The sequence below is a fragment of the Bubalus kerabau genome, chromosome 11 (genome assembly GCF_029407905.1).
Source record: "Bubalus kerabau isolate K-KA32 ecotype Philippines breed swamp buffalo chromosome 11, PCC_UOA_SB_1v2, whole genome shotgun sequence".
In the NCBI taxonomy this organism is placed as follows: domain Eukaryota; kingdom Metazoa; phylum Chordata; class Mammalia; order Artiodactyla; family Bovidae; genus Bubalus; species Bubalus kerabau.
Window position 1 is genome coordinate 12493532 of NC_073634.1, and position 26393 is coordinate 12519924.

The window sequence follows — 26393 nt, forward strand, 5'->3', positions numbered from 1 at the left end:
ATGTGACTGGTGATAGAAGCAAGGTCCAATGCTGTAAAGAGCAATATTGCATAGGAACCTGGAATGTTAGGTACATGAATCAAGGCAAATTGGAAGTGGTCAAACAGCGGATGGCAAGAGTGAACGTCGACATTCTAGGAATCAGTGAACTAGGATGGACTGGAATGGGTGAATTTAACTCAGATGACCATTATATCTACTACTGTGGGCAGGAATCCCTTGGAAGAAATGGAGTAGCCATCATGGTCAACAGAAGAGTCCAAAATGCAGTACTTAGATGCAATCTCAAAAACAACAGAATGGTCTCTGTTCATTTCCAAGGCAAACCATTCAATATCATGATAATTCAAGTCTATGCCCTGACTAGTAACGCCAAAGAAGGTGAAGTTGAATGGTTCTATGAAGACCTACAAGACCTTTTAGAACTAACACCCAAAAAAGATGTCCTTTTCATCATAGGGAACTGGAATGCAAAAGTAGGAAGACAAGAGATACCTGGAGTAACAGGCAAATTTGACCTTGGAGTACAGAATGAAACAGTGCAAAGGCTAACTTAATTTTGCCTAGAGAACGCACTGGTCATAGCAAACACTCTCTTCCAACAACACAAGAGAAGACTCTACATATGGACATCACCAGATGGTCAACACCAAAATCAGATTGATTATAACTTTACAGCCAAAGATGGATAGAAGCTCTATACAGTCAGCAAAAACAAGACCGGAAGCTGACTGTGGCTCCTATCATGAACTCCTTGTTGCCAAATTCAGATTTAAATTGAAGAAAGTGGGGGAAACCACTAGACCATTCAGGTATGACCTAAATCAAATCCCTTATGATTATACAGTGGAAGTGAGAAATAGATTTAAGGGACTAGATCTGATAGACAGAGTGCCTGATGAACTATGGATGGAGGTTCATGACATTGTACAAGAGACAGGGATCAAGACCATCCCCATGGAAAAGAAATGCAAAAAAGCAAAATGGCTGTCTGAGGAGGCCTTACAAACAGCTGTGAAAAGAAGAGAAGTGAAAGGCAAAGGAGAAAAGGAAAGATATAAGCATCTGAATGCAGAGTTCCAAAGAATAGCAAGGAGAGATAAGAAAGCCTTCCTCAGCGATCAATGCAAAGAAATAGAGGAAAACAATAGAACAGGAAAGACTAGAGATCTCTTCAAGAAAACTAGAGATACTAAGGGAACATTTCATGCAAAGATGGGCACAATAAAGGACAGAAATGGTAGGGACCTAACAGAAGCAGAAGATATTAAGAAGAGGTGGCAAGAATACACATTAGAACGGTACAAAAAAGATCTTCATGATCCAGATAACCATGAAGGTGTGATCACTCACCTAGAGCCAGACATCCTGGAATATGAAGTCAAGTGGGCCTTAGGAAGTATCACTATGAACAAGGCTAGTGGAGGTGATGGAATTCCAGTGGAGCTATTTCAAATCCTAAAAGATGATGCTGTGAAAGTGCTGCACCCAGCATGCCAGCAAATTTGGAAAACTCAGCAGTGGCCACAGGACTGGCAAAGGTCAGTTTTCATTCCAATCCCAAAGAAAGGCAAGGCCAAAGAACGCTCAAACTACCGCACAGTTGTACTCATCTCACACGCTAGTAAAGTAATGCTCAAAATTCTCCAAGCCAGGCTTCAGCAATACGTGAACCGTGAACTTCCAGTTGTTCAAGCTGGCTTTAGAAAAGGCAGAGGAACCAGAGATCAAATTGCCAACATCCACTGGAGCATCGAAAAAGCAAGAGAGTTCCAGAAAAACATCTATTTCTGCTTTATTGACTATGCCAAAGTCTTTGTGTGAATCACAATAAACTGTGGAAAAGTCTTCAAGGGATGGGAATACCAGACCACCTAACCTGCCTCTTGAGAAACCTGTATGCAGGTCAGGAAGCAACAGTTAGAACTGGACATGGAACAACAGACTGGTTCCAAATAGGCAAAGGAGTATGTCAAGGCTGTATATTGTCACCCTGCTTATTTAACTTTTATGCAGAGTACATCATGAGAAACACCAGGCTGGATGAAGCATAAGCTGGAATCAAGATTGCTGGGAGAAATATCAATAACCTCAGATATGCAGATGAAACCACCCTTATGGCAGAAAGTGAAGAAGAACTAAAGAGCCTCTTGATGAAAGTGAAAGTGGAGAGTGAAAAAGTTGGCTTAAAGCTCAACATTCAGAAAACTAAGATCATGGCACCTGGTCCCATCACTTCATGGCAAATAGATGGGGAAACAGTGGCTGACTTAATTTTTCTGGGCTCCAAAATAAATGCAGATGGTGATTGCAGCCATGAAATTAAAAGATTTTTACTCCTTGGAAGGACAGTTATGACTAACCTAGACAGCATATTGAAAAGCAGAGACATTACTTTGTCCACAAAGGTCCATCTAGTCAAGGCTATGGTTTTTCCTGTGGTCATGTATGGATGTGAGAGTTGGACTATAAAGAAAGCTGAGCACCGAAGAATTGATGCTTTTGAACTGTGGTGTTGGAGAGGACTCTTGAGAGTCCCCTGGACTGCAGGAGATCAAACCAGTCCATCCTAAAGGAAATCAGTCCTGGGCGTTCATTGGAAGGACTGATGTTGAAGCTGAAACTCCAATATTTTGGCCACCTGATGCGAAGTGCTGACTCATTTGAAAAGACCCTGATGTTGGGAAAGATTGAAAGCAGGAGGAGAAGGGGACGACAGAGGATGAGATCGTTGGATGGCATCACCGCCTCAATGGACATGAGTTTGGATAAACTCCTGGAGTTGGTGATGGACAGGGAGGCCTGGCGTGCATGGGGTCGCAAAGAGTCGGACAGGACTGAGCGAGTGAACTGAACTGAACTACTAGGGAGCCCTTCCTACTGCTTCTCTGGACCCTGTTCCAGCTTGGCCATTTGAAATGGCCTTGGAGACAAGGTCTTAAAGCCCGCCAGGGCTGGGGATGGAGTGGGGAGCGAAGACTGGCAGACCTCTCCTCCAGTGCTTATGCAAACTTGGCAGCGGGTTGGTGAGAGGAAGACGAATCCCCGACGCTACCGGGGATGGACTCTGGCCCACAGTCCTGGGAGGCTCAGAGGCAGAGGTTGCAGGTTGCCGGACCGCGAACTCGAGACAGGGGTTGCTGGCAGAGAGCCCAGAGCTGCGCGTCTGGGAAACACACTGGTTAGCAGAGAGCTCAGCCCAGTCCCCACTGCCTGCGCAGGGGCTTCATCTGGAGAGCTTAGCTGGGGCTTTTCACGGAGCAAGGGGCCAAGCTCCCAGGGGAGCTGAGGAAGCTGTTCTCCAAAGCTTAGAACCTATCACTGCCTCCAGGGATTCGGTCTACTAGTGAAAGGAACCAAGTATTTGGGGAGTGTTTCGGGCTGGAGCGAGGTGGGGAGCGCAGCGTCGGCACGTTACCCCCACACATCGCCAACTCCAACCGCCAGAGGCAGGGGCCTCTGCAGAGTTACGGCAGCATTCCCGCCCTCTTTGGATGTTGGGTGTCCATCCCTGCAGCTCCTTCCCAAATCCTTCTTTTCCCCTTTGGTTCATCTGTGCTTGCAGCTGCGGACCCCATCTGGCGCAGTTACTCCAAGGCGACCTAGCTAGCGCCCCCTCCAGGATTGTGTTGGGAGCACGCACGGTTTGCAGACTCCCACAGCAGGTAGCAGCAAAAGGCTTGGTGGCTGTGATGGTGCAGTGAGCCGGTTGTCAACAGATAGTGCAGCTGCGGCCCTGTGAAAGAGGGCCGGCGAGTACGCAGCCCAGGTACTGCCCCTTCTCGGTGACGTCGCTACAGCCTGTTATAAAGACCTCGGGCGCAGCCTGCCAAGGTTCTGCTAACTCCCAAGCTGAGCAGGACTTGAGCCAAGAGGCGCCTGCAAAGCTGCAGGCGGCGGCGGCGGCAGCGGCGGCGGCGGTAATGAAAGCAGAGGAAAAAAATCTCCAGCTGGACCCAGGGCCCCAGAATCCCGGCCACAGACTCTGACTTTTACAGGTTGTGCTGTGACTAATACCTCCCAGCCTTATCTTCGCCCCCAGGTCCTCACGCAGCATAGGGCTTTGCCTTTCTCGCTGCAGGCAGGAAGAACAGCACTTGGAAGCAGCAGCAGGTGCAGTAAGGTGGGGGGGTGTCTCCTGCCTCCTGGAACCGTGACCCGTGGAATTTCTTTCTCTGTTCCAGCTCAACGCGGGAGAGACGCTGTTTGCAGATTACAGAACTCAAGTGCTTCCTGAAGCTTAAAAGTGGAGGAATTCAAAGCCAAGGATATACAGCACATCTAGAAGATTTTATTTGAGCGTCAAGCCTTCTTGTAAGGAAGGGGTTCTGTCCAGAAAGAGCCTACGAGCCCTCCCGTCTGGGTTAAACAGGGCTTTTTGATCTCAGGCGCTGGCTCAGGACCCTGCTGCAAAAGGGTCCGTGTGTGTATAGAGAGGAGGGTTTAATCGCTTAGCAGAAGAATGGATAACGTCCTCCCAGTGGACTCAGACCTCTTCTCAAACATCTCCACCAACATCTCGGAGCCTAACCAGTTTGTGCAGCCAGCCTGGCAAATTGTCCTTTGGGCAGCTGCCTACACTGTCATCGTGGTGACCTCTGTGGTGGGCAACGTGGTGGTTATGTGGATCATCTTGGCCCACAAGAGAATGAGGACAGTTACTAACTACTTCCTGGTGAACCTGGCCTTCGCAGAGGCCTCCATGGCTGCATTCAATACAGTGGTGAACTTCACCTACGCAGTCCACAATGAGTGGTACTATGGCCTGTTCTACTGCAAATTCCACAACTTCTTCCCCATTGCTGCTGTCTTTGCCAGTATTTACTCCATGACGGCTGTGGCCTTCGATAGGTGAGCTTGACATTTGTGGAAAAAGGGAAAAAGTATCTTTAAAGGAAGATAGCACTGCTATGGAGCTTCAGGGTGGAATAGTGCATGGTTCAAGGTGGAGATTGACCACTTGTACCACTGGATTTGTACTGACAGCTAGCCGAGTCAGTTATTGATGGGGGATTTTAATCTTATCTGATGCTTTTCTTTTCTATCTCTCTTTCCTTTTCTACTCCTTTCCATTTTTCTGTCTCCTTTCCATTACATGTACATATGTATGTACAATCACTCAGTCATGTCCGACTCTTTGCAACCCCATGGATTGTAGCCCGCCAGGCTCCTCTGTCCATGGGATTTTCCAGGCAAGAATACTGGAGTGGGTTGCCGTTCTCGTCTCCAGTGCATCGTTCCCACATAGGGAGTGAACTTGCATCTCCTGCATCTCCTGCATTGGCAGGTGGATTCTTTACCACTGAGCTGCCTGGAAACGTCCCCCCCCCCTTTTTTTTCCTTCATTTAACTCTTTTTTTCCCCTTCTCCACTCATCTCCCTGACATTTTTCCTTTCAACTCCTACTTTGCTTCTTTCCATATATTCCTTCTGTCTTCTGCCTTTACAGCCTAAAGGGGATACCTAGGGTATAGCCAAGGGTCTGGCCCCTGACTGGGGTACTGTGAATCCTTGCAGGGCTGCTCTTCTGCTGTTCAACCTTTGGATGCTTTCAAGTTTTGAGTACATGTAGGCAAAATTCCTCATTTTCACTTTTTCCTGAAGATTCAGGGGCTTTTTGCTCCCGTCTTACCCCTCTAATATTATTTGGATGTTAAGAGCATTCAATTAGAATCATAAAATGCAGAATTCTAATTAAGCTCTGTCTATGCTGCTAGGAGTTCTCATTCAGGAATGAGAGGCAGCTATGTTGTTCTTAAGAAACTCCACATATAGGGATCCAGGAGTTTTTCAAAATTTCTCTTGCCATGTAAGGTCAATGTTTTTAGACTGTCTGTATCCATAGAGAAACATGCTTGGCAAAGGCAATCAAAGGCAATTGAGAGCTTTTTCCTGCATTCGACAGGCTAGGGTTCCAGAAGCTGATTAATAGTGAAAATGTTGGCATTTTCAAGTGGGTCCTAAGATGGCATGATGGAAAACTAATTATTAGAGCATAGCTCTATTTGTATTGACTTTTTGTGAGTGCCCTAGGTCTCTAATGTGTATATCTATAGATTCACAAGTGTTAAATGTTTACCTAGGATGTGGAGGTATGCTTAAAACACCTGCCACTGTGATTTTGAAATGGGTCCTTCTGATGGCCTTGCTGAGATAAATAAATATGAGAAACCCAAAGAAGAAGCTATGAGAAAAGCTTCAAAAATTTTTTCCCAAAATTATTGAACTCTTTTGCATAAAATTTGGAATTGATTTGAGCGGATTCTATAGCCAAATCTCTTTTTAAATCAGAGGAAACTATGTTTCTTTTGCAGTGATATCCAAATGCTGATTTTTAAATTCCCTTTATGCAACTCTTATGTGCTTAATATGTAATGTGAAAAATAAATTGTGGTGAGTCAATTTATATTTTAAATGTAGGAGAGAAACCAATTACTCAAAGTGGTACTGAAATGAATTTTTTTGAGAATTTATCTCTTATGCTACTCTGGTTTTTAGATATTTGTTTTGCTGGATGTCAGGTACACCTGTAAGTCTTTCTGCAGTGACTTGCTCCCTTAACTTCTCAGCCCCCTTAAACTTAGAAAACTCACAGCATGATGCATAACTGATTTTATGTGCAGTGAAGCCTGATGCTATTTCAGCTTTACACATACTATCTTGATTATCCCTAACTTAGAGGGAAAGTTGATATTTTTACTTCATTGGGTACTTGTGAGCTCAAGGGAGACCCGACAGTCAGTGTGAGCCCAAGCATTCAGTAGCTGATGGAGCCCCAGCAGACAGCTCTCCTGCTCTGGCTTATACAGCAATGACATGCTCCATAGCTCTTCTCTTTCTCTTTGCGCTTAGAAGGTGCGGGGTAGGATTCAGGGTCAAGGTCTTCACAGTGGGTTGAGAAAGGAGCCCGATTTTGGCTGCCTTGACTCTGACATCTCAGGCTCCACTGTTTGTCTCTAGGCAAACCACACACAGGACCCTGACTCTCTGTGACACCCTCAGGAAGATCAGAAGATCTCTGGTGTCAGAGCTGAGGGAAATGACAAGAAATGCCACTTGTGCCTGATGTGCAGGTTATCAACGGCATGCTCAGGGTTAGAGTTCAAGGAGAGTTAGGGATGCTGCTTCAAGGCTGTGTCTCTAGGTTCTCCAATGCTCCTTCTGTTTTTCCTTGCTCAGCCTCGTGAGCAGAGTGAATTAATCCCCTTAGGCCCTCCAATGAATCTAGCTTCCCTACAGGCATGGTCATCCATTTTTTCCCTAGAGTGTTTTAGAGAGGAAGAGGCCTCCATATGAATGATCTCTTCTTTACTCCGCCAAGGTGATGCAGACTTGGAGGAAATGTTAAATTACCTTTTTGTATGCTCCTTGAATTTTTAACAGATAATCTTTGAATTATCTTAAAAAATTAAAGCAACATGGTTTTCCTGATTGTAAAATTAAACCTCATTCATGAAGAACATAGACACAAAAATACAAATCACCCATGACTCCACCATGCAAAAGTAACACCTGTTAACATTTGAATTTCTCTTTTTATGACTATTTCATTACATTATTGAAGTAAGATTCTAGGTAATTTGGTAGGTTATTTTTTTTCCATTGATATTAATGGAAAACATGAATAATATTTTCTCATGTAATTAACACTCTTCAGTAACATAATGGCAGTGGCTTCCTCTTAATATTATTCCATTACACGAATATGCTATTATTACTTTAACCATCTCCCTACTGTTGAGAATCTGCTAATTCTGTATGATAATTTTATTTTGTTTTCTTGATTGTTTCCTTAGGGTAGATTCCCAGAAATAAAATTACTGGGTCAAATGAAATGAAATTTTAAAGAATGCTGCTTCTAATTTTAAAGGATTCTAAACCCTGGGCAGAGCAAGGAGCGTGTCTTTTCTGTTTTGTTTACTTTTATCTCCTCAGAACGAAGAAGAGTGCTTGGTACTTAGAAGTCACTATATGCTTACTGATTAAATGAATGAACAAATAAAATAATACATGCTCCTATAAAAACATTTGGAAGAACATTATCAATGGCACCCTCAGGGTTTATAACTATTTTCAAGGTAGAGTTAGGAATAAGGCCTCAAGGCTGTATTTCCAAGACCTCCATTTTAAAAAGTGTAAACAATCTACCATTCCAATACAGAAAACTAGATATAGGTCTGGAACGCTATACTTACTTTTTCTGTGTTACTTATGCCACATAGAGTCACTCATATTCAATATACATTTTGGATCATAATAAAAACAGTTTCAATGGTTGTTTTTTTGTGTGTGTTTTGTTTTGTTTCATTTTCCAAATCATGAAATAGTTTTCAAAATAAGATTTTTAAAGGATGCATTATATTGCATAGCTATAATCATTTATTTAATCATTCCTCTATTTTTAGATGTATATTGTTTCCATTTTGAATGATTACAGGTAACTGTGAAATTAATATTCTTGACAGAAATCTGAGAGCATCCCTTGTTCTTTTCATAGAATAAACTCCTGAAAATTGAATAGCTGGGTCAAACTGTGTTGGTAAGCTTTGCCCAATTTCCTTCTAGAAACAAAGTGTAGGCAGAGAAAAAGACTTGAGCTGCAGATGGTAGAACTGATTTCAGTCTTTCCTATAAACTTTCCATAGAGTGAAGGGAGAGAGACAGAGAGAGATAATGAGAGTCCCTTCAGAAAGAATACCCATTTACTGAAGGCAATGGCTACCTAGAATTTTTTAACGTTGTAGAGACAAATATACTAAATAATATTAGGTTTACTAATTAAACTCCAACAAATACCAAGGATTTTTCTTTTTAAAACTCTGTAATTTCTCCCACTCAAAACAAAATTTTAAAATTCGTATTTTAAAAACTAAAAGGTATGTGTGTGATGTTTCATGAAATTGGAAGTTGAAAGACGCTGAGAGGGGCACCTTCACTCCTCAGGACCCAGTGACGATGACTGGTTCCAGTTCTCTGGAGCAGCATCCAAGAAGAGAGGAGGGGGAACCAATCCTTAAGCCCCACAAAAGGGGCGGTAGAAGCGAATGGGGACCTGACTTGGAACCCAGCTCACAGCAGCTAGAGGCTCAGAAAAGTGCTAGTCTGATAACACTGTTTCTTTACCTGGCAGGGGCTGTTTTAATTTCAGCAAATGAAAGGTAAATGTTGCTTACTTCTCAGACTGGGTCTAAATAGATATATTGTATTTGAGTGAAAGAAAACATCCAAATGATGATGGTCTCTGGACAATATGAAATTTGTTCAGAACCAAAAAAATATTTCCTCATGTAGGGGTAATGATTGAAGGTAAAAGAGGGAATGAACTCTCTGAGAGATTAAAAGAGGAACCAAGACATGCATAAATAACAAAACTCTGCTTACTGATTCCCTGGTATCTATCCAACTCCCAGTCATATGCAGCTACAAGTCTAAATAACCTGCTTCCCAAGTCTCTGCTAGACCTGCAGTCTGTCCTTGAACCTCACCTTGTTGACAGACTTGGATCCCATTGTATATCTCAGGGCAGTCCTTCTCCATCACACCCAGAGGCAAGTCTTTCCACTAATTTTTTTTTAATTAATTTATTTTAATTGGAGGCTAATTACTTTACAATATTGTATTGGTTTTGCCATACATCAACATGAATCTGCCACGGGTGTACATGTGTTCCCCATCCTGAACCCCCCTCCCAACTCCCTCCCCGTACCATCCCTCTGGGGCATCCCAGTGCACCAGCCCCAAGCATTAGATAGATCTTACAGTCCATGACTAAGCACCCAGGTGTTGCTGAGAATGTTCATTCACTAGAAGTTCATCCATGGTAACTGATCCTGTCTTTTCAAATCATGAATCTTGAATATAAGGGTTGATACAGACCTTCTTGAGTTTTTTACATCTTGGATGAACCATTTTGGCTGCAGGACCTTTCCTGGAGAGGTCTGCTGCCCACCTACTTTGGAGTTGCCCCACTGCCCTTGCCACATCCTCTCCCAAATCATAGGAGCCCCCAGGGTCCTGAGTGGTCAAAGCCCTTGTTTTGGTGGGGGTGGGGGGTTGGCTGTCAGAAACATATATGGGTTCAACTGGGGGAAAATAAAGAGTAATTTTCAATGTAAAAGCACATCATAGGACCACTTGACTACTATTACTGTTGTTCAATTAGAAAATAGTAGAATAGAGATTGTAAGCGAGAAACACTCACTGTTAAACTGGAAAAAGATCTCCAGTCCATCAAGGGATGGTGCCACCAGGTACGTGGTTCCTGAATCAGGGCCTCATGCTTTCCCTCAAAGGGCTTATGATACATAATGATTTAAAGGTAACTATAACATACGGTGTTATATGATAGGTTTCATAAGTATTGTAGAAATTCTATAGGAGTGAGGAGGCAGGAGGTAATCTAGCAGTGATGATCAAGAAAGGCTTCAAAAGGTGATAACTGATTTGAGCCTTGAAGATTGGATAAGGTTTTTAAAGAAGATTAAGTTAAGGAAAGGTGATATTTTAGGTAAAACAAACTATACAACAGCAATATGGAAATAAAAAGTTGCGAAGTATTTGGGGAGAATGACAGGCTGACTCAATTTGAGTGAATTCACAAGTGAATCAAGAAATGGATAGAGGAGTTGGTCAGAGGAAAATGAGTATAGTTTTTGTTGGATTTTACGTGAAAATATAATGATTAGTTTGAAATGCCCAACAAGCAATTTGAGAGGTGGGGGTAGAGAATAAGAGCCTAGGGAAACAAAATCTATATTTAGGAATTTTCTGAACAGATGGCTTATTGGAAATTTGAAAGTAGAGAATATCTCTTTTACCTATATATGTTTCTGGAAAAGAAGCCAGGGATTCATGGAAATGTTCTATCAGGTATTAGAAGGGAAAAAATAAGAAACAGAGAGGTAGTGGAATAATCAGAATATGTGGAGTGACAAAAATTAAGAGAGGTGAGTTATGATGGGTTATATTATAATGTCATTAGAATCCGAGGATGATGACATTAGTTTTGGCAATTAGAGGACATTGGTGAGCTGTTAGAGACAGTGTAAGCACAGTATGAAGGGGGGGTTGGATAAAATTACATGCATTGAGGGAAATGGCCTCTTATTCATCCATTTGTCCATTCAGCAAAGCTTTATTGAGCACTTACTATGTACCAGATGCTAATGCAGTGAAATATTGCCTTTGCCCATCTGCTCTCAATCTTCGACTATCAACAAAGTTATGAACACCGTTATAACCCAATGCAATTAGTACCACGCAGAGGGAGTTCGGAGACAAAGGAATGGTCTACCCTTGGCAATGTGGGAAAGGCTTAGAGTAAAATAAAGAAAAGGAAGAGGAGGGGAAGAGGAAATAAACAGCAAAGTACAGAGAAAACAATGTGAAGTTTGGGTTTTTAAAATAAACTTCAAGAGCATTGGATTGGGGATCATCATAATGATTTATTCATGTTTGTCACCTGGAAACTAGAAAGAGGATTTTATATTAATACAGTTTATAATGATCCCTTATGGTGCATGTTCTCCAATACACTGTCTCATCTAAGCCTTGATACCAATGGGGATTTTGTTTCTACTTTGGATAGACTATTAAAAACAATTTTTTTAGCATCATCCTCATACTCGCCACTCCCTAGTAACTTGGAGACCCATGCAATTTGCATTCATGTGCCTTAGACGTCTGCCTGTACGCTCCTGCTCAAGGTGGCTTTTGAAATCCGTATAGTCTAAGGAAAGTGATATAAGGGTCCTACTGTTTCAGAGAGGATGTTAGAGCCCTTTTAACAAATTTTCACTCAAATAATAATTCAACCCCACAACCTTCTAGACAGCATCATTGTAAGAAGATCAAATTCTGCTTAAATATTTCACTCAAGTTGTCTCATTTGTTAAATTCATTCCATTTTGAAGCATTATAAAATCATTCCTTTTATTGAAGGAATAATGACCCTGATTTGGGGCTGCCCTTACTAATATAATGCCTCTTCCCTGTGGCCATCTCTCTGATAGATCCATCCTGAAGCTTCTCTATTTTGGTTAACTGTCCCTAGTTCCTTCATCTTTCCATCCTCATTGTCTCTACTTGCTATTCCCATTCGCTCAAGTCAAAGTCGCTCAGTCGTGTCCGACTCTTTATGACCCCATGGACTATACAGTCCGTGGAATTCTCCAGGCCAGAATACTGGAATGGATAGCCTTTCCCTTCTCCAGGGGATCTTCCCAACCCAAGGATCAAACCCAGGTCTCCCGCATTGCAGGCAGATTCTTTACCAGTTGAAGCACCAGGGAAGCCCTGTGGTCCTTTTAACTGAGAGTTTAAATAATGCCCAGAACTGAGCATTACCCTATTACCATTACCTTGTCCAGATCCGCCTGCTATAGGGCTGGTGTACTACCTCTTGACTTTGTCTTCTTAGACTTAGTTCAGGTGCTGCCTCTACTAAGAAGCTGACCTTAATCTGCAGGTCTAGTGAGGTGTCCTTCCTGTGTATTCCTGTCATTCATGCAGGATATTTGTATATCATTTATGCAACTCTCTGTAACTTGATCTTTCCCACACCCTCCCACCCACTAAATTGCAAGCACCATGAGAACAGGAATGCTTTATCTGGTTTCCTGTTACCTGGCACAGAATAGGAACTTATTAAAGTGTGTATATAGTGGTTGATATGACTGTACTTCTCTTCTGCACACACCAACCAAAATCTGAAAACCAGACATCAGACAGACTTCAAAGCACACCTATGATCCTATGCCTTGAAGCAAAAGAAAAATCAGATCAAATTTCTGTCTACCATGATGTTTTGCTACAAAATAGAAAACTTTTGGTTTCAAACCCCTGTTCAAGAATAACTACATGTTCTAATTCACCTGTCTCTTCCAGACTTCACTTGACTGGTCCCCACTGGATTCCCAACCCACACCCTGTCCCCAACAGGTATTATACCCCAGAAGAATACCTTTGATTGATTTCTACCTTGGTATTTATCCTTTCTCCTTTAGCTCCAATCTATCAAGGCATACTGAAAACTCTGAGATATTTCATGGACCCTTTTGAGGTCCAACTATTGCCATCCCACTGGCTTTTTCTTCAACACCCTTGCTAGCAAGAGGGTGTTTTACTTGTCTCTGCTTTACTTGTCTTTCCTGAGGCAGGACCAGCAAAATCTGTCCTGCATCCAGCCCTCCAAGTGCTATATCTACAGTATTTGTTGAAGACCTAGACTGTACCATATTAAAATACCATCACAGACACAGGAAGATTTCAGCAGAGTGGCCTAAGGAAGTCATAGACCTTGAGGGCAGACTGGGAAACTGACTTACTTTAGAAACTGATTTGCCACCTTTAGAAGCTGTGTTTCCAACTTTCAGAAGGACTATGAAGCTCTATGGATAAGGAAACCCAGGGATGAAAAGATGCTTTAATGACAGCCATGTGACATAAACCTCAGTGTGAGTGTTAATGTGTGAACTGCCCGTTTAATATTTGGGACTCTCCGTGGAGTGCATTTCATGTCTTTCACATATGAGTGTCTTTCAGTAACCTTACATCTGACTTTTGATAATGGAGTTCAGTGTAGGAAAGGTTCCAACAGTGGTTCTACACTTACTAGTTATGTGAATATGGGCAAGATACTTAACCTCTCTGGGCCTCAATTTTCCCACCTGATCAAAAGGATATTAATAAAAGTTACCCTGTGGAGTATTGTTGCAAGGAGAGAGGGAAAAGGAAAGGAATGGAACTGCATGAAAAGTTCCTAATCTGCAATCTCTAATAACCCACGACACACCATTATTCTGTCACAGCATCCTCTTGGATGCTTTCTACATCAGGTGTAACAGCAGCAAGATGAAACATTTATATCCTTCCCCACTCCCCCCATAAATATAAACTATAAAATACTTCTAATTGAGTCAGCAAACCTGTTTCCAAATGCCATCCAGCATCCTTCCCATCTGTGGAGGTGCACATACTCTTTACCAGAAGCCAAGTATTTGGATATTATATACAGCTGACTCTTGAATGACAGGAGTTTGAATTGCATGAGTCCATTTATACCCAAATTTTTTCAATAGTAAATAATATAGTTCTACACCGTCAGCAATTGGTTGAACCCACAAATATGGAGGAATAGAGGGCAAGCTATAAATAACACTGTGGATTTTCAAGTGTTGGTGCCTCTAATCCCTGCACTGTCCAAGAGTCAACTGTGTTACAGCCCAGAAAAACCAAATCATTTTCTTTTATACCATCTCCGAAATTACATGCCACATCCCACATCCTACATGTCCCAAAGACACCACCCTCACATTAAGCTTCATTTGTGTGTTATATGTTTGAGGGAGAACTTGGTCATACCAAAAAACGTTAACTTCCTGCTTGTGTTTCACTGATATTCAATTTGTTAAGTTGTGTTTCTTTTGCCTTTGAACACTTCTCAGTCTTGAAAGTTTTCTTATAAACCTAGGTTGCATATGTTAAATATCAACTTTCTCTTGTCCTGTGACCAATGCTCCATTTGGTGTTGTTTTTCTGTTGCTAAGTCATGTTTCACTCTCTGTGGCCGCATGAACTGCAGCAAGTCAGGCTTCCCGGTCTTTCTCCTGGAGTTTGCTCAAACTCACGTCCATTGAATCAGTGACACCATCCAACCATCTCATTCTCTGTCATCCCTTCTCCTTTTGTCCCCAATCTTTCCCAGCATTAGGGTCTTTTCCAGTGAGTCGGTTCTTCACATCAAGTGGCCAAAGTGTTGGAGCTTCAGCTCCAATGAATATTCTTCCAATGAATATTCAGGGATAATTTCCTTTAGGATAGACTGGTTTAATCTCTTTGCTGTACAAGGGAGTCTCAAGAGTTTTCTCTAGTATCACAGTTGGAAAGCATCAGTTCTTCAGCACTCAGCTTTCCTTCTGGTCCACCTTTCATATCTGTACATGACAACTGGTAAAACCATAGCTTTGACTATGTGGAACTTTATTTGACAAAGTAATATCTCTGCTTTTTAATATGCTGTCTAGGTTTGTCATAGTTTTTCTTCCAAGAAGCCAGCGTCTTTTAATTTTGTGGCTGCAGTCACCATCCACATTGATTTTGGAGGCCAAGAATGTGAAATCTGACACTGTTTCCACTTTTGCCCTATCTATTTGCTATGAAGTGGTAGGACCAGATGCCATGGTCTTCATTTTTAACTGTTTAGTTTTAAGCCAACTTTTTCACTCTCTTCTTTCACCTTCATCAAGAAGCTCCTTAGTTTCTCTTCACTTTCTGCCATTAAAGTGGTAGCATCTGCATATATGAGGTTGTTGATATTTCTACAGGCAATCTTGATTCCAGCTGGTGAGTCCCCCAGCCCAGCATTTCGTATGATGTACTCTGCATATAAGTTAAATAAGCAAGGTGACAATATACAGCCTTGATGTACTCCTTTCCCAATTTGGAACCAGTCTGTTCCACATCCCGTTCTAACTGTTGCTTCTTGTCCTGCATACAGGTTCCTTAGGAGGCAGGTAATGTGGTTTGCCTCCACATTATGAATATTCCTGCTTCCTCCTTTATGAATATTCTATAGTTTGTTGTGATTCACACAGTCAAAGGCTTTAGCGTAGTCAATGAAGCAGAAGTAGATGTTTTTTGGAATTCCCTTGCTTTTTCTATGATCCAGCAGATGTTGGCAATTTGATCTCTGGTTCCTCTGCGTTTTCCAAATCTAGTTTCTACATCTGAAAGTTCTCAGTTCACATACTGCTGAACCCTAGCTTGAAGGATTTTGAGCATAATCTTGCTAGTATGTGAAATGAGTGCAATTGTATGGTAATTTGAACATCCCTTGGCATTGCCCTTCTTTGGGATTGGAATGAAAACTGACCTTCCCCAGTCCTGTGGCCACTGCTGAGTTTTCCACATTTGCGGGCATATTGAGTGCAGCACTTTAACAGCATCGTCTTTTAGGATTTGAAATAGTTCAGCTGGAATTTCATCACTTTCACTAACTTATTCATAGTAATGCTTCTTAAGGCCCATTTGACTTCACACGCCAGGATGTCTGGCTCTAAGTGAGTGACCACACCATCATGGTTATCTGGGCTTCTTCGTACAGATGTTCTGTGTATTCTTGCCATTTCTTCTTAATCTCTTCTGCTTCTGCTAGGTCCTTGTCGTTTTTGTCCTTTTTTTGTGTCTATCTTTATATGAAATATTTCCTTGGTGTCTCCAGTTTTCTTAAAGAGATCTCTAGTCTTTCCCATTCTACTTTTTCCCTCTATTTCCCTACATTATTCACTTAAGAAAGCTTTCTTATCTCTCCTTGCTATTCTCTGGAATTCTGCTTCAATTGGGTATATCATTAAGCAGAAAGTATTATGTTTAATGTACACAGACATATAAACAGAAAAACTAGATATCCTATGGTTTCATGTTAAAAAATTAAAATGTTCTGAATCAGGTATTATGAGATAAACTTACAAGTTTATAAACAATAGCTGCAATAGTTAAATTCACTTGTTCAGATAGTTAAGGCTTTACTATTTGTAGTAAGACTTTTAAGATATATATTTGTCCTTTGTAGATCCTAAGGAAGCTGAGAATTAGCTTTGGGGTGATGGAACCTTTCCGGTAGTTTGAGTTTCAAAAGGCTTTCTCCTTTTATTTCCTTCAGTCTCAGGTTTTACCTGATTGAGCTCCTTTGGCTCAGCCTCAGGTTATTGTGCACAGTATTTGCATTTCTGATTTACAGAGATTTGCAAGACAAAGATGGAGACAGTTGTTTTATTTCCCCCTGAGAACTGGTCTGCCACTAAATGATATTAAAAGAATGATTTGCCCAACAATATTTAAAAAAAATTTTTTTATATCCGTGAGAAAATTTTCAACTAAACTGCAAATCGAGGGTTCTATTTGCTACAGAGTTAGGGTTCAATTTATCATGCCTTCAAAAGTTAGCACAAGACTTTCAACAAAGACCCTCTTAAGCCCAGAGCTAAAATCACTAATATTATCTTTATTACCCCCCGAATATGAGCTTTCAATTTTAATTTCATATTATGAGGGTTCAGGTAACACTGCTGGTTTCTTTTGGTATGTTTAATTAATGTTGTTAAGGGGCAGGTTTATATGCCCTGTCTTATAATATCAGGCAGGGGAAGCATTCCCCAATGAGATTCATAATATTTATCCTACATTATAATTAGGCACAAGAGATGTAACCATCTTATATAAATCCATTTAAATATACCAGTTAATATAAATTTTCATTTTATTTGTGCCAGTTATTATACCTTCAACTTTTGTTTCCATTAGAATCCCATCAGCAAGTTTTTTTCCAGTCTTAAAAGATGTATGTGTTTATGTATATACATATACATGTGACATATTTTGTTGTTTACTTGCTAAGTCATATCTGACTCTTTTGCCATCCCATGGCCTCTAGCCTGCCAGGTTCCTCTGTTCGTGGAATTCTCCAGGCAAGAATACTGAAGTGAATAGCCATTCCCTTCTCCAGGGGATCTTCTCTACCCAGGGATTGAACCTGCATCTCCTGCATCGGCAGGCAGATTCTGTACCACTGAGCCACCAGGGAAGCCCATTGAACATACATATCTAAGTATATATATGGGATGTACTTGACTGGTGCCCTTTGATGCTGGGGACTAATGGGAGGTTTCCTTTTGGTTCATTCAACTGTAGTGCTGTTGCCACCAAAACCTTGGCTTCCTCTGCCTCTAAAGTTGAATACAAATTACAGAGACAGAATTTGGAAGAAATAGAAAGATGACTTAAATCTTCAACCAGTAGGGGAGAGAACACAGTAGGCTCGTGCCTCAGGAACTGTGCCCTGCCTCCTCTGAGAGCTGAGAGACTGCATGTAGCCTGGGTCTCATGGTCTTAGAGTAAATGATAGGCTCAAAGTAATGAAAGTCTTGCATTCTTCTTCTTGTTTTGTTTCAAAAGTCATAGCTGGCATCAGGTAACCCAGTAATTGGGTTTGTCTTCCTCTGGTGTATTGTACTATGGCTTTCTTTCTGAAATGAAAAAAGAAAGAAAACTACAAGGGAAAGCTGCCGTAAAGGTAAGCTCCAGGTACAGGATGTAATTAGCATAGAGTTAAAGGGTAATAGGTGCAGGATATAACTCATGCGGAGTTAGGGAGGTGATAGGTGCTGGTAGTAGTTTATATAGTAGCAGGTTGGTTTTGAGAAAAGCAAACTTAGTTACAGACTACAGATTAGGAACAGTTAAAGTAAAAACAAGTGATCAGGCCTGCTCACTGTTCTCTATATCTTCTTTGTTCTCAGGAAAGGGAAAGAAACAAAAGAAAAACTCATTCCTCTTTTTTTCTATTTCACTGCAACAAATTCCCTCTGTTAGTTTATTCCCTCCATATCAATGCAGGAGGGGAAATAGGTATCATTCTTGCTTGGCTGAGGACAGAACCTTAGTTTTGCTCGATTTGATGATCACCAGCTCTCGGGCCCAGGGGCTCATCTATCTCTTACTTTAAATTTCCCTATTTGAACCCCAAGAAATCTTTATTAGGAGGATGAGGGATAATAGTCTGTCTTCTGTAGCTTCTTCAGGCTGGCACATGATTCATAGACCCCACCTAGATGGGGTCATGGAGTTCTTGCCCTGTTCATTAAGGGGCTGCAGGGTGGGTTTTGTAGTTATTCCTGCAGGATCTGTTCTGAGGAGTGGCTGTAATGTCTGCATCATTGTTACCTTGAATTGAGTCTGTTGTAGTCTGGAGGAGACAAAACTTAGCAAGTGGTTTAAAAAAAGAGAGGCCAATGATCAGTAAAAGAATTATTGCAACTAGTTAGGGGTCAGAGAAGGAGTAATAACCAAGTTACATTTGATAACAATTTTGATTATTGTCACAATAGGGTCAGTGCTTGGGTTATCCTGTACAAACAAGTGGAGACATTTGGAATCAGTAGTTGGAGGAGTTAAAACCAGATATTAATAGACAAAATAGATCTTATTTCTTTTTAGGAATATAGGCCTGATTCCTAATCTAGACTTAACACTTTGAGGAGATGTAGCCAGTTGTCTCGGTTCATCCAAGTAGGTTTTAACCTTTAATGTGGCTATTGGTCACTACATATGTGTTTTTTCTTTTTGCTAACATATGATCTAAAGCAACTTCATCATCTAAACATATTAGATTTACATGGGAAAACCTTTCAAAGGTAAGATTGTAGTCACCAGGGCTAGCAGACATTGCTTTGAGAATGCCTGATGGCATTTCAAGTCTGACACAGCTCGGAAAACTCAGGTTCTTAACGATACAAGGGCTTGTCTGAAATCACACCATAGTGTCACCTATTTATTTCCTTAGATGTCTGAACAACACTCTCTTTTGACTTTTAATAGTAATTTTCCCCTTAATAGCCAATCACTGTCATTGATGTTAGCATTTCTCTAGGTATGAGAAGACATAAGAACCAGAGCCCATAAAATCTTCTCTTAAAAGTATCTTTCTGAAGGCCTATTCTACCAGTTTTTCCAGAGCACAGAGGGCCTCATTCCTGATCTCCACCAGGAAATCCTTTCAGGGGGTATTCATGGTCGGTAGATGTAGTGACCATGATTTAATCTTTGTAGAGGTAGATGGTGAATGCCAATTTCCAGTTGGAAGAGCCTCTTCTGGGTCACAAATTTGACCATAGTTTGGGGAGCATTTAATGACAGTTTTGTCCCATGGCGCTAGGAATCTCATTCCCAAATCTAGTGATTTCATTGACAGGGCACTCAATGCTCTGTTACTGGTTTAGTCCATAAAACAGTATTCAAAATTCTCTGGGCTACCCATGCTTATTAGTCCCTTGTGGTCCAGGAAAATATTTGTTTTTGTTGCTTCTTCCCATATCTAGAGTTACACTGTTACAATCATTGATCTCATACAGAACTACATATCTAATCAACTACTTCAAGTCACCTAGTTATCATTATTATCCTGCTTATGCACTGGGTACTGTAAGAGACAATAATTTTATAAAATAGGCAGGATATAAGTAAAGTAGCTAGTGACATTGGCAAAGTCATAGTGTAGCAGGGAGACAAAAGCATAAACAGTTTGAAAACAAAGAACAAGTTATAACAATGACTAGAATGACTAACTATAATCCAGTTTGCAGTAAACCATCGAGTCCATAGGAAAGCCAGTTGGAGAAGCCAAATTCTGGCAGGAACAGGTAGACAGAAAAACATAAATTTTTCATCTTTGTTTACAAAGGCATACTTTATCAATTTGTTGTAAACCACAGCATAAGAGAAAAGGTTTTTCTGAAAAACAAAGATTCAAGCTAGTATATTTTCCGAAGTCATAAAGTTATAAATCATATTCATCAGTTCCTTCAGTTCCAGGTTGATCCTGTTGATCTAGATGAAGTAATCAAGTTTTCTATCAGAATTTTGTCAGTGGTATTTTTGTCAGTTGAGTGGTATTTTCTAAGACTATCAGAAACTTATATTTGCTTAGAAAGTTCTTTTTATGAGTCTTCTTGAAAATCTTCATTTTTGTAACAGCATCAATATAAAATAATTGTCTATAAAGGACAAAACTTAAAATAGCATGGCTAGAGATTTGATGAGCAGGAAATTTGGATATTTCCCTAACATATAGCAAAGAGTGAAAAAGCTGGCTTAAAACTCAACATTAAAAAAAAAAAAAAAACTAAGATCATGGCATCCAGTCCCATCACTTCATGGCAAATAGAAAGGGAATAAAGTGGAAATAGTGACAGATTTATTTTCTTGGGTTCCAGAATCACTGCAGATGGTGACTGCAGCCATGAAATTAAAAGATGTTTGCTGCTTGGGAGGAAAGCTATGACAAATCTAGACAGTATATTAAAAAGCAAGGACTTCACTTTGCTGACAAATGTCTGTATAGTCAAGGCTATGGTTTTTCCAGTAGTCATGTATGGATGTGAGAGTTGGACCATAAAGAAGGCTGAGCACTGAGGAATTGGTGCTTTCAAATTGTGGTGCTGGAGAAAACTCCTGAGAGTCCCTTAAGCTTCAAGGAGATCAAACCAGTCACTGCTAAAGGAAATCAACCCTGAATATTCATTGGAAGCACTGATGTTGAAGCTAAAGCTTCAATACTTTGGCCACCTGATGGGAAGAGCCAACTCACTGGAAAAGATCCTGATGTTGGGAAAGACTGAAGGCAAAAGGACAAGGGAGTGGTAGAGGATGAGATGAATAGATAACATCACTGACTCAATGGATATGAATTCGAGCAAACCCTGGGAGATAGTGGAGGACAAAGGAGTCTAGTGTGCTTCAGTTCAGAGGGTGGCAAAGAGTTGAACATGACTTAGCAACTAAATAACAGCAACAAACAACATTTTATGTTAACAACTAGAATGAGGACTGATAACATATATTATATATAAATTCTGAAATACCTATATTAATGACATTTATCCATACACTATAGCCTAAAATTCACCTCCAATCATTTGGCAATGCTTATGAATTTAAAATACCAAATAAACTTAAAACATTCCTCTCTAAGATGTCTCAGAGATGTTTCTTTGAAGCATCCCAGAGTCAGCTGGAGGTTAAAATAGCTTTAGTTAGATTTTGATACTTGGGAAGTTTGTTAGGACTATCAAAAAGGTTTTAAAACAAAACAGGGTCATAGGTCACTGAAACACTACTTTTTTAACCAAAGCCACAAAATGTTTAAAAGAAAACAAATGCAAATCATTCAAGGGCCCAGAAATTCACACAATATCTTATCAAAGAGGAGCACTTCTAACACAGAGAAATCAAATTCCAGTCTTGCATTAGCTTACTTAACAAAATCCATTAACTTAGTTAACTCCAATCTAAATTTAGTTAATCCTGACCATGTATGAAACTTTTTACTCCTCATCATTTTCTGTATCCAGCCTGTCTCTCATTTTCCATCCAAATAAAATCAATCAGATCATTCTTTTTTCTCACTAAAATATCCTTTCATTCCTCATACCTTCTTTACTGAAAATATACACTTTCAGTAAACACTTTCAGTCTCTTACTGTACACTGAAATGTCTGTTATTCCACTAGCTTTAATTATATGTTTAAATTAGAATCTTCAACTCTTAAGACACTAATTTTTAATGAAAGCTAAGAAGTAAGCAATTATGAACTCTCTTTTACATTTGCATTCTATAGATTGGTAAGCACAAATATCCGTGGTAATTTCTTAAAACACTTGCTTTCTGATAGAGAAGAACAACTCAGGCTAACACCAAATATTTTCATTTATATTCCTAAATATGTTAATTTCTCTGTTTAGTAATTGATATTTCAGTATCCTCTAGCTAGTTAATAAACTTCCATCACTTAAATTAACATAACTCTAGAACTTAAGGTTACAAAGTACCTGGAAAGATCATCTTAAACAGACATTTCTAAAATACAATTATTTAATGGGTTACCCCAAATCTCTTATCTCATTTACATTTGAAGTTTTATCAAAGAAAGTTATTTTTCTTGCAACAGATATAATAAGGTCTTATTTATTAAATCTAGGTACAGTAAAGTAGTATACCTAATTTTGATGACTTTAAAGATGACTATATCAATTGGATCCACAAACTTAAACATTAATACCAGGTATCAAGTTAATTTTGAGAATTTCTGAGTTCACATGAACCTGAAATTTCTTTAGGCAGATTTCTTTACATTTAATTTGTGAGCATTTACTTTTTAATTGAATGGAGCATTTTATAAATTTAGTTTTGATAATACTTTTCAAAGGTAGAGTTATTGCATATGTATAATGTGTACACAGACATAAACAGGCAAAACTAGAGATCTCATGACTTCATTTAAAAAAAAAAAGTTATGAATTAGGTATTATAAACTTGAAGAGATTTCTAGTCTTCCCCATTCTATCGTTTTCCTCTATTTCTTTGCATTGTTTACTTAGGAAGTCTTTCTTATTTCTCCTTGCTATTCTTTGGAACTCTGCATTCAGATGGGTTTATCTTTCCCGTTCTCTTTTGCCTTTTTCTTCTCTTCTTTTCTTAGCTCAGTTGGTAAAGAATCCACCTGCAATGCAGAAGACCCTGGTTCAATTTCTGGGTCAGGAAGATCCCCTGGAGAAGGATCAGGCTACCCACTCCAATATTCTTGGGTTTCCCTTGTGACTCAGCTATCCATGGGTTGGGAAGATCCCCTGGAGACGGGAAAGGCTATACCCACTCTAGTATTCTGGCCTGGAGAATTCCATGGACTGTATAGTCCATGGGGTCACAAAGAGTCAGAGACAACTGAGCAACTTTCACTTTTTCTTTTCTCTTCTTTTCTCAGCTATTTGTAAGGCCTCCTCAGACACCCTTTTTGCATTTCTTTTTCTTGGGGATGGTTTTAATCACCATCTCCTGTACAATATTACAAACATCTGTCCATAGTTCTTCAGGTACTCTATCAGATCTAATCCCTTGAATCTGTCATGTCTACTGTATAATTGTAAGGGATTTTACAATTATACAGTAGAAGTTTACAAACAGTTTACAAACAGTTGAAATACATTAAAGTTGCTTGCTCAGATGACTAAGGCTTACTATCTGTAAGGATTGGCTGAGGGAGCATCCCAGAAGTTTGAATTTTAAACTGCTACTTTCTTTCTTTGATTTTAGGTCTTATCTGTTTGAGCTAATTAGGCTTAATCTCAGGTCCTTGTGGCCTGTTATCACTCTGGTTTGTAGAGATTAGCAAGAGAAAGTCAGTTGCTTTTAGTTCCCCAAAGAACAGCTCTGTCACCCAAAAGATACTAAAAGATTTTATCAGTGACAAGATTTCTAATTAAACTGAAATTAATTTTGTAAGTGCTATGTTCTACAATTTTAGAGTTTAATTTGTCATGCCTTCAAAGGTTTGTATAAGGCATTCAGCAAAGACCTTCTTTGTTTACAAATTAAGCCTAAAGCACAATCACTATTTTGTTTTTATTAGTCTTTGCACGTTAGTTCCTAGTTTTTACTTACTTCGTATGGTTCAGGTAACTACTGATTTCCTTTAGCATGTTTGGTTAATATTTTCTGAGACACAGATTTATATGCCTTGTTTTATTCATATACTACTGTTGCAGGACCTCCTGTCATAAAACAACTCATGCAGATGGTTACCATGGTGCCTGGCCAGGGTGGGCGGTTTCAGTCAGTGTGCTTCCCCTAACAACTCCTCCCAAGAGACTTTATACTCAAGATACTTCTTGGGAATCGGCACAGAGGTCTCTTTCTTCTGTAACTTCTTCCTGCTGTGCATGGGCATAGTCCTGCCTAGCGGAGTAGAAGTCTCTCTTACTTGATCTAAGTTGAGGTATTCTGTATCTGAAACCAGCTTCCACCCTTGTAGTAACAGCAATTTAGCCTGAAACTGTTGGACCTTAACAGGGGCCAAACAGGAGACCTAACAGGATGGTCATTACTGGTCCCCAGAAAAGGAAGGCAAAATTTGGGGTGAGGGCTGCAAGGTGTGTGAGTTTCTTATGATTGGTTGGTGGTGAGGCAACAGGGTGGTACTCCAGGGATCTTGTGCTTGGCCTGAAGTTACCATCCTCCACCTGGGTGGGGGTCCTAGTCCTGCTGCTGCTGCTGCTGCTAAGTGGCTTCAGTCGTGTCCGACTCTGTGCGACCCCATAGATGGCAGCCCACCAGGCTCCTCCATCCCTGGGATTCTTCAGGCAAGAACACTGGATTGGGTTGCCATTTCATTCTCCAATGCATGAAAGTGATAAGTGAAAGTGAAGTCGCTCAGTTGTGTCCGACTCTTAGCGACCCCATGGACTGCAGCCCACCAGGCTCCTCCGTCCATGGGATTTTCCAGGCAAGAGTACTGGAGTAGGTTGCCATAGTACTGCAGAAGAACTCAAAGATTTTGTTATGTGTATTTCTTGAGAAGAAACGAAGACCCTGCCCCAAGGCTGTTCCATCACTTGACTCTTCTTCTGTATGTTTCTGTATTCCTTCCCTTTCCTGGTTAGCAAGTGTTTGAATTTTCCCTTTGGAACTCAGGAAAGGTCAAGGAGGCTGAATGAAGCTTATATCCTACAGACAAGAAACAGAAACGATCTGTACTTCAAAGCCCCACAGAGTCCTGCTCAGTTTTAATTCAGGGAACTAGGCAACTATGCTCCAGTAACTTCCTTCCAAAATGAGACATAGTGATGCCTCAATTTGGAGAACAGACACTGAATTGAAAGTATTTCTGAGTTCCAAGTCCTAGATCTGAATCTCGTATGATCAAAATCTAAGTCTCTTGGTCTGCCATTTTGGTGTTAAGAGACCCAATGAGAAGTAGAGAGAGGAGAGACAATTGGAATTTTAATAGACAAAATATATCTCATTTCTTTTCAGAAGAATAAGCCTGAAATCCAATCTGGACCTGGCATTTCAGGTCCAGGCAGTTGGTAGCTGGGTAACCAGTTGCCTAGTTTTATAAAAAGTAAGGTTGTAGTTACTAGCTGCTAGCACAGACATTGTTTTGAGAATGTCTGGTAGCATCCAAGTTGGTATAACTCAGAAAGCTACAAGAACTAGTCTGAAATTGCATCTATAGTGTCACCTAGTTATTTTCTTGGATGTCTGAACAATAGCTACTCTATTTTGACTTTTAATATTTGTAATATTCTTCTTAATAGCCAAAGCAGATGTCACAGTTAACAATGTTAATGTTTTTCTAGGTATGAAAAGATGCAAGAATTGGGACTTCTAAAATTTTTTCCTCAAAATACCTATCTGAAGTCCTGTCCTGCCAGCTTCCCAGAGCACAGAGTGCCTCATTCCTGATTTCTGTCCTGAGCTCCTTGCAGGTGTGCTGAAGGTCAGCAGCTGCAGTGGCCATGAATTTATCTTGGTAGAGGTCAGTGGCAAGTGCCAATTTCCAGTCAGCAGAGCCCCTTCTTGGTCATAAACTTGACCATGAATTTTTTTGGAGGGGAGGAAGGTGGCATTTCATGACTATTTCATCCCATAGAGCTGAGAATGCTCATTCTCAGGTCTGGCAAAGATTTTGCTGATAGGCCACTCAATGTGCTGTTACCCGGCTAAGCAATAAAACAGTATCCAAAATTCTTTGGACCACCTGTCTTACTAGCCTCTTAGTCCAGGAAAACATTTCCTCTTCTTCCCATATCTAGAGTTACACTGTTATCATCATCGATCTCATATGGAGCTATGTATTATTTTGCCAGAGACTCAGTCACACACTTGGCAGTGTAAGAAACAGCAATCTGCAAAACAGATGAACTACAAATAACATAGGCTAGCAGTATTAGTAAAGTCTTAAGTAAAAAAAAAAAGTCTTAAGTGGAAAAAAAAAAAGTTAAGCCAAAAGCTTCCATTATGTGCAGTCCAGTAATATCCCAAGCCATCTGACTTACTCTAT

The 26393-nt window shown here is 40.4% G+C and overlaps 1 protein-coding gene across 1 annotated transcript in view; it reads left to right on the forward strand.

Annotated features, from left to right (window-relative positions):
* The first annotated feature begins 4462 nt into the window (after positions 1-4462).
* Positions 4463-26393, forward strand: part of TACR1 (tachykinin receptor 1) — a 178560-nt gene continuing 156629 nt past the window's right edge. The window contains exon 1 of the mRNA XM_055539540.1: positions 4463-4851. Within this exon, the coding sequence (XP_055395515.1) occupies positions 4463-4851 (389 nt within the window). The remainder of the gene's footprint in view (positions 4852-26393) is intronic.